The sequence below is a fragment of the Heterodontus francisci genome, chromosome 47 (genome assembly GCF_036365525.1).
Source record: "Heterodontus francisci isolate sHetFra1 chromosome 47, sHetFra1.hap1, whole genome shotgun sequence".
Taxonomy (NCBI): domain Eukaryota; kingdom Metazoa; phylum Chordata; class Chondrichthyes; order Heterodontiformes; family Heterodontidae; genus Heterodontus; species Heterodontus francisci.
Window position 1 is genome coordinate 444,754 of NC_090417.1, and position 9,260 is coordinate 454,013.

Consider the following 9,260-nt stretch of genomic DNA (forward strand, 5'->3'; position numbering starts at 1 on the left):
AACCAGCAGAGATAATGACCAGATAATTTTTCTTTTTTTGAGTGAATGAGGGATATATGTTGTGCAGGGCATCAGAGAATAGTGCCATGGGATCTTTTGCATCCACCTATGAGGGTGCATGGAGCCTTGGTTTAATGTCTCATCTGAAAATCGGCACCTCCGTCAGTACTGCGCGGGACTGCCTGTGCAGGTAATGCACTCAAGTCCCTGCGGAGTGGGACCTCTGGAAAGGAGGGGAGAGCAAATAATTCAAAGCCCGTGCCGTTTTTCGACTGGAGCACAGGGTGGGTGCCTGCCTGGCGCTGATGGGGTTAACTCGCCGTGCATTCCTCTCCTCCAGCATCTGGCCAGTAACAGTCTCCTGCAACAGGGCTGGACTCTGCTGCATGGTAATTAAGAAGGAAGCAGGAAGTTGTGCGAGCAAATGATGACATTTAAGCAGCAGGAAGTTCTCTGAAAACTTTTGCTTGAGTTAATTTGGATAGCAAAAGTGCATGTGTCTCCCAGGCTAAAAGTTGAACAAGGACTGATACTCCCGTGGGGAAATCATGGCAGTAGCAGCCGTAAGTAGTGTGGGGAGCTGAAACTTGTGGTTCTCGCTTTGTGTCGCAGAAGTTTGTTTGAGGCTGCTTTCACTGTGCTCTTGTGTCTCGGACTCTGGTCTGGGTGAGTCCCTGACATTTGTTCCCTTCTGGCTTGCAGCACCAAGGCCCTGGCAAGTTAAGGTGTATGCCACAGCTGGCTTGTACGGTTCTTCATTTGTTCAGCGCCGGCTCTCACTGAGCAATTCACTTTGCAGACTGTGAGGTGGCAAATAGCTTTGTTTGACTCTGACCTGCCGTGTCACATTCAACTCCTGCTTTGATCCTTGGTAAAGCAAGCACTTCCTACTTTTGTCTTTTCTTGTGATATACCTGATGGAAAAGAGTCTCTTGCACCCTTGTCTCATTCGTGCAGATGTGGGTTTAATGAGTCATCTCATCGCATGCCATTATTAAAGTGAAAATTATGCCCTTTTTCTTCTCCTGCATTACAACAATGACTAAGGTATAATATAATATAAGATATAAGATTCTGAGGGGTCTTGACAGGGTGGATGTGGAAAGGATGTTTCCCCTTGTGGGAGAATCTAGAACTAGGGGTCACTGTTTAAAAATAAGGGGTCCACCATTTAAGACAGAGATGAGGAGACATTTTTTCTCTGAAGGTGGTGAGTCTTTGGGACTCTCTTCCTCAAAAGGCGGTGGAAGCAGAGTCTTAGAATATTTTTAAGGCAGAGGTAGATAGATTCTTTATGGGCAAGGGGGTGAAAGGTTATCAGGGGTAGGCGGGAATGTGGAGCAATCAGTTCAGCCATGAACTTATCGAATGACGGAGCAGGCTCGAAGGGCCGAGTGGCCTACTCCTGCTCCTGATTCGTATGTTTGCATGGATGTTCATGTAACTACACTTCAAAAAGTACTTCATTAAAGTGCTTTGGGGCGGCAGGTGGTCGTGAAAGGCTCTATATGAATGCACGTCTTCCTTTTTTTACTTGCCTGCTGCCACAGAGCAGTTTGCCACTTTTTCCAGGGAGTCGGTTCTCCTATGAAATATCTGCGTCGAGTTGGATATGGAGAGTTTGGCTTGAGTTTAATGTCTCATGCGAAAGACGTGACATAGACGGTGCAGCACCCCTTTAGTACTGTATCAAAGTAGATGTAGATGTGTGATAAGCTTGGGCGGCACAGTGGCACAGTGGTTAGCATCGCAGCCTCACAGCTCCAGCGACCCGGGTTCGATTCTGGGCACTGCCTGTGCGGAGTTTGCAAGTTCTCCCTGTGACTGCGTGGGTTTCCTCCGGGTGCTCCGGTTTCCTCCCACAGCCAAAGACTTGCAGGTTGATAGGCAAATTGGCCATTGTAAATTGCCCCGAGTGTAGGTAGGTGAGAGGAGAATTGAGGGACGGTGGGGATGTGAGAGGGATTAATGTAGGATTAGTATAAATGGGTGGTTGATGGTCGGCACGGACTCGGTGGGCCGAAGCGCCTGTTTCAGTGCTGTATCTCTCTATGAGATGTTAAACCAAGGCCCTGTGTCTGCCCTCTCAAAGAGATTCCCCGGCGCTATTTCGAAGAGCCCTAGATCATGCGGTCAACTTATCTTGCCTGCCGTTTGTGGGAGCTTGCTGTGCACAAATCCTCAGCTGTCTTTCCTCCACGAGTGAGGAGATGGACTGACATGTATAACATAGGATTACAGAAACAGTTCATTCGGCCCATCTAGTCCACGCTGGTGTTTATGCTCCACTCGAGCCTCCTCCCATCTAAATCTATCATAGTAACCCTTATTCCTTTCTCCCTCATGTGATTGTCCACCTTCCCCGTGAATGTATCTACACTATTCATCTAAACCACTCCCTGAGGTAGCAAGTTCCACATTCTCCCCATTCTCCTCCCATAATTGTTCCTTGCGTAAGGAAACTACACAGAACTCTAGGTGTGGCCTCACCAAATCCCTATGTAATTGCAGCAAGACTTCCTTAATCTTCCACTCCAAGCCTCTTGTGTTAAAGGTTAACATATCATTGGCCTTCGTAATGGCTTGTACCTGCGTGTTAACTTTCTGCACTGTGTCGATGACAGCTGGAACTGGGGCTATCCCAACTATTTCACATACATCCCTTTTGGAGGGTCAAGGAGAATCCCTTCTGGATTCGAACCCAGGTCCCCAGGAATTAAAGACAGGGTTTTTGTGGGATTTGAGAAAAAAAAGACAGACTTATTTCACTCATGGTCTATTTTTGTGAATGTGATGCTACTTACAGGGATCACAATTACAATAGCAGTGAATCACCAGTGCTATATTAGACAGATCATTGCAAGATTCTCCTTTGCCAACCAGTGCAAGATTTAAATAATATGTGACTCTGATCTCACAATCCACTGAAGGGTTGTTTTTTTTTTACTCATTCATGGGATGTGGGCGTCACTGGCCATGCCAGCATTTATTGCCCATCCCTAATTGCCCTTGAGAAGGTTGTATAAAGAAAAGTGTTGCTTTCACGGTTGAATAGCCTACTATCTGGTTTCACACGTGAAGAAAGGCCCGTTAAGAAGACCACAGAGAGTGGCTGGCACTGCAGTCCAGTTACTCTGAGGGATGAGGGGGAAACGATGGAGGCGAGGGATTGGGGGAACAAGTAATGAGGCCGTGTGGAGTGGAAGGAATACGTATATCATTTTTGAATATTTTTATTAACTGTAAAGTGACCTGGCTCCTGAAAATACCTTTCTTTAGCCCGAGTCGAGAAATGGGGCACGCACTCTCGCAAGGATCTGCCTTTCCTGCGTCGGATCGGTATCCAGTCGGAAAGAGGCAGGAACTGGGCCACTGACCTGATCTTCATGTTGTGATTCATGTCAGAAGAGCAGGTGCTCGCTACACTGCTTACATTAAAGGAGAAGCTTTCGCAAGGTCAAACCTGTTACGACCAGGTGATAAAGGGGTCTAGGGTTCCCTTTCAGCCTTCACCTGGTCTTACTGTAACAGGGTTTTATTTTTAAACACCACTTTCCAATTATAAGGCAAAGAAACCAGCACCAACAGGCTTTCTTAAAGAAGAAAAGTTGAAATTTATTAAACTTAAACTCTATTTCGGTTGACGTCTACGGATGCACAACGCGCCCCACCCTAGCATGCATTTACGATGCACACATGCAAACAGAGCAGAAGAAAAATAAAGTGGAAAGGTTTGAGGCAATATCTGAAGAGTTGTTACGGTCCTTCGAGCTCACTGTAGGGTCCTTGATTGTAGGTAGATCTTGCTTTTCGTTGGGGTCCAGTATTCTTCTTAAACCTTGTTCGCTGCAGGAGACTTTTCTCTCTTGGGTTCATGTATCTTCAGTGGATTCAGAGGCTTGTGAGAAAGAGATGGGAGCAGACAGACAGGAGAAGGCTGTGGCGAGCCAGCCAGGAGAGATCTTCTCAGTCCAGGAGCATTCTGTTTTCTGCCCAAACTGTTTGTACAAGTTCAAAAAACCCAGATTACCAAGCAAGTTAGTCATGCGACTAGCTGGTTTGACCATGTCCGTTTATGTATTCGGCCATCTTCGCAGTCAACCTGGAATGTGAGCTCCCCCACCTTCAAAGTCTGGTGATCAAAAGTCCATTGTGGGTTGAATGTGTCGGGGAATGGCTGTTTTGTCCTTTCCAAGCACTGTCTGTTAATATGCAAATGTCTTTCCAGCCAAGATCTGGCAATTGTTTTTAAAGAAAGTCCTTTCTTCATTTCAACAACAGTTTGAAATTTAATGACCATGTGGCGAAATTAATATGCCTCATGCTTGAGGGCATGCATGACAAACCTTACTTTCATATGCCCCCTTTTGAGTTTTGTAACTGCCAGAAATGTCACGACTGAGGCATGCAGAAAGCTGGAATCCCCCTGGTAATCTTCCTCCAACAAGAATGTGCCGTGTCTGTTTGTGTGGCCTGACGCAGGAAAGAGACAAATTTCTTGTTGAACCAGTTATACATCTTAAACTAATGCAAAGTGTACAAAGCAGTGGCAGACATTTAACTTCCTGAGTGCCTTTCTTTGCCTTTTCGGATGGACGTCAAAGAACTCCTGGCACTGTTGGAAGAAGAGCAGGGGAGTGCTCTCCATGTCCTGGCCAATGTTCATCCCTCAGTGACTGCCACCAAAAAACTCCCCCCCAAGTTATTTGGTTGTTCATCTCATTGCTGTTTATGGGCAAATTGGCTTCCTCATTTGCCTAAGATACAACAATGACTACACTTTAATAATTAATCAATTCATTGTAAGGGAGCTGGACCCAACTTCCACCACCTTAAGATCACCTGCCCTTACCTCACCCCACCTGCTGTTAAAACTGTCATCCAAAACGTCTCTCGTCTTGACTATTCTGGCTGCCCTTTACCCTTCACCTTCTGTAAACATCCATTCATCCAAAATTCAGCTACCCCTTGCCTATTCTACACAAAGTCCCACTCACTCGGCTGCTCTGCCCTTGCTGACAGTCATTGACTCTCAGTCCCCCAGTGCCTCAAATTTAAAATTGTTGACCTCACATTTAAATCCCTTCATGCCCATGCCCCATCCTTATCTCTATAATCTCCTCCGGGCCCACAACTCAACTCCCCTAAATTTTCCATTCATCTGCCTCTGGCCTCCCCACACCCCCCCCCCACCACCCTTCCTCCCACCATTGGTGGCCGTGTCATCAGCTGCCCAGGTGCCATGCTCTGGAATTCCCTCCTTAAGCCTCTCCACTTCTCCATTTCTTTCTCGTCCTTTAAGACACTTCCTGAAACCCACCTCTTGGACGACGTGTTCTGTCATCCATCCAATATTCATTTCTCCTCTGCGGCGCGCCTTGGGAAATTTCTCTCCTCGTCCAAGGCGCTATACAAATGCAAGTTGCCTTTGCTCCAGTTTCCGTGTTGAAAGCAGTACTACATCCTGTAGTTTCAAGGAAATCGCAGTTTCTGACAGTGAAGTTGGCATAGCTGAGGAAGATCACCACAGCTGTTACTGTTGACTGTCACTGTGCTCTGTTCACTGTAACTTTGCTCTGTTGGTTGTCGCTGTGCTCTGTCGATTGTTACTGTGCTCTGTTGACTGTTACTGTGCTCTGTTGGTTGTCGCTGTGCTCTGTTGACTGCTACTTTGCTCTGATTGTTACTGTGCTCTGTTGACTGTCGCTGTGCTCTGTTGACTGTCGCTGTGCTCTGTTGACTGTCACTGTGCTCTGTTGACTGTTACTGTGCTCTGTTGACTGTCGCTGTGCTCTGTTGACCGTCGCTGTGCTCTGTTGTCAGGAGGAAGGCCGTGTAGTGCAGGACCGTGTCAGGACTCTCCAGAGTGATGTGGAAGGAGTGAAGACCATCATGTCTGAGAACGTCGATCGGATACTGGCTCGCGGGGAGAAGTTGGACGATCTCATGAACAAGACCGAGGATCTGCAAGCCAGTGTAAGCTGCCGATTGTTAACCAGATGCACTTAAAAGCTCTCCCCCCCACCCCCCCTGTGAAGCACTTGGTAAAAGGAGTGAGCAGCCGAGCTCTGCAGACTTCAAAGTCCCAAGTTCAAACTCTGGCCTGTGCTGACTTTGCTGATCTCAGTCAGGGGAGCAGGAGGTATGTGGCAATTGGACTGAGGAACCCCGGAATAGGGAGGGGAAGATCAGCCAAGACTCCTGCACCCACTTGGTGCCTGCACTTTGTGTGGACATTCGGTGAGGGCAAAAGAGAGCTTGGCTATAATGCCCGTCAAAGTCAAACATCTTGTTCACACTCACCGCCTCAGCTCACACACACTGAGAGTGGTTGCATGGACAAGGTACACGAGGATGCTTTGTGCTGTTGGGCCCACACTCCATCAGGAGTCAATGTCAAATACACTCAAGAAATTCATTACCTTTCTGACCTGAGCGAGTCTGCTTGTCCCAATCTATATAAATGTTAAGATCCCCCGTTAAAACCACTCTGCCTTTGCTACATGCTTGTCTAATCTCTGCATTTGTACAATCTACCACTTCACGGCTGCTGTCGGTGGGAGTTGTGTATAGGCCCCCTACAGTCTTAAATCCTTTTCTATTTCTTCATTCTACCCAGAAAGTCTCCACTGCCTGCGTACCTCTCATTATATCCTCTCTTATCATTGCAGTGATTTCATCTCTAATCACGAAGGTTCCTCCCCTCCCCCTCTACCATTTCCCTCTCTTTCCTGTCGACCTTATAACCTGGTGGATTTAGTTCCCAGTCCTGACTGTCTTGCAGCCATGTCTCAGTAATGGCGACCATGTCATACCCTCCAAGTTGAAATTGCTCCTGCAATTCATTCAGTTGGTTGCTTATACTCCATGTGTTTGTATAAAAACCTGTCCTTCAGCTCTCATGTATTACTCACTTGTTTCTTATTTCTCTCCCCTGGTTTAATACTTGGTTCAATTGGTATTCAAACCTGGCCTTTGGGTCAGAAGGTTGTGTTGTTGAACACCATGGCTCAATTATATATGCTAGGATTAATAACCGTGCTGTATTTTTGTTTATTCATTCACGAAATGTGGGCATTGCTTGCACACTGGCATTTGTTGCCCATCCCTATTTCTCCTCGCAAAGGTGGTGGTGAGCCGCCTTCTTGAACCACCGCATTCCTTGTGGTGAGGGTACACCCACAGCACAGTTAGGTGGGGTGTTCCAGGAATTTAACCCAAGGGATGATGAAGAAATGATGATATGTTTCCAAGCCAGGATGTTGTATGACTTGTGGGGTGAGCTTGCAGGTGGTGGGTGTTCTTTGTCCCTTCCGCCCTTGTCTTTCTAGATGGTAAAGGTTGGGGGTTTGGGAGGCGCTGTTGAAGGAGGCTTGGTGGGTTGCTGTAGTGCATCTTGTAGATGGTACACGTGGTATGTCGGAGTGAATGCTGTGGACAGTTCCTCCTGTTGTGTGAAGCGCCTGAGAGAGGGTTTGAGGTGACAGGGCACAATTTAAATGCAACTGTTATTTATTATACTATTTGCCCATTGCTTTGCAGTCAGAGCACTTCAAAACCACCTCACAGAAAGTGGCGAGGAAATACTGGTGGAAAAATACAAAGATGATCATCCTGCTTGTAGTCATCGTCGTCATTATCCTGACCCTGATTATTCTCTTTGCCACAGGGGTCATTCCAACCTAACAGCAGGCGCCCGTGGAGTACCTCAGCATGGTTTGACTTGAGTTGTTTAGTAAGACGTTTTGTGTTCTTTTTGTCCAGTCTATGTCCTGCTCTCGTGATGCAGATGCACTCTTGGTGCTGTATATTTTCAACTGTACACAACCCCGCAAAAATTATTTGTAAAAAACTTACTGATGTAAATGTTGAGTCAATAAAATATTAGGAAGAGGGCTGGAAATACCAGAAATGTCCTCAAGTAACCATTACTACGTTTTCCGTGAATTCTGTGCGCACTGAGGTGAGAGACTTTAGTAGTGGTGAAAGGAATAATTTATCTTAGGCATTGAGCTTGCCCAGGTCAGCTATAGCATAGATTATATGTACAGTAAAGCTCATTCTACACTATCCCCATCAAACACTCCCAGGGCAGGTACAGCACGGGGTTAGATAAAGCAAAGCTCACTTTATTACTCTGTTCAAAAAATGTGCATCACTCCTCAGCAAGAAGAACGCCCCTCTACTATGCTAATGTGACACATTCCAAAGAATGGCAGTTTGTAATGTGACATAAAACTGGTCCTTCCTCTTGTGTGTTGTGCAAGCTCGGTATTTTAACACTGGCCTGCTTTGGCTCAGATAAGCTTTCCAAATATTTGAACACTCCCTCATATTGGTTAACTGGGACCGAATTGAAGATCCCTTAACTGTGGATCAGGGTGGAAGAGAATGTTGGAACAGCTCTTTTTAATATTGTAATCTTCGATCTGAATTGCTTTGAATGTGGATGATTAAAGTTTACTTGCCTCTGTGTGAGCTGAATCGTGTGTCATTTTTCTGCAGATTTTCACATCGCTTTCAAAATCCCGACTGTCTAGCCTTCCCTTCAGCACATTACTACAGCTAATGATTTGCTCAACCATACCGTCAATGCCATCGTCCCGAAATAAACCATTACTCTGTCTCGACACAGTACCAAAACAGCTCTTATCAAAGTCTGACATCCTATGTGACTGTGATAAACTATCCCTCCTCGTCCCGTCTGCACCCTTTGACGCGGTTGACCACACCATCCTCCCCCAACGCCTCTCCACTGTCGTCCAGCTGGGTGGGTCTGCACTCACCTGGTTCCGTTCTTATCTATCTAATCGTAGACCGGGTATCTCCTGCAATGGCTTCTCTTCCTGCTCCTGCACTGTTTACCTCTGGTGTCCCTCAAAGGTTCTAATCCCTGGCCACCCCCCCCCTCCTATTTCCCATCTACATGCTACCCTCGGTGACATCAGCCAAAAGCACAGCGTTAGATTTCACATGTATGCTGATGACACCCAGCTTTATCTCACCGCCATCTCTCTCAACTCCCCTACTGTTGCTAAATTATCACAATGCTTATCTGACATCCAGTACTGGAGGAGCAGAAATTCCAATAATGGGGAGACTGAGGCCATTGTTCCCAGACTACTGTTCCCTAGCTACCGACTCCATCCCTCTCCCTGGCAACTGTCTGAGGCTGAACCGGACTGTTTGCAACTTTGGTGTCATATTTCACCCCAACAGGAGCTTCCGACCACATATCTGCATCATCATTAAAACCACAT

At 46.6% G+C, this 9,260-nt stretch overlaps 1 protein-coding gene across 1 annotated transcript; it reads left to right on the forward strand.

Moving 5' to 3' along the window:
* Positions 1 to 388: 388 nt before the first annotated feature.
* Positions 389 to 8,475, forward strand: vamp8 (vesicle-associated membrane protein 8 (endobrevin)). Its single transcript, XM_068023341.1, has 3 exons — positions 389 to 563; positions 5,824 to 5,976; positions 7,543 to 8,475. The coding sequence occupies exons 1-3, from the start codon at positions 549 to 551 to the stop codon at positions 7,684 to 7,686; spliced, it is 312 nt and encodes a 103-aa protein (XP_067879442.1). The 5' UTR covers positions 389 to 548; the 3' UTR covers positions 7,687 to 8,475.
* The last annotated feature ends 785 nt before the right edge of the window (positions 8,476 to 9,260 follow it).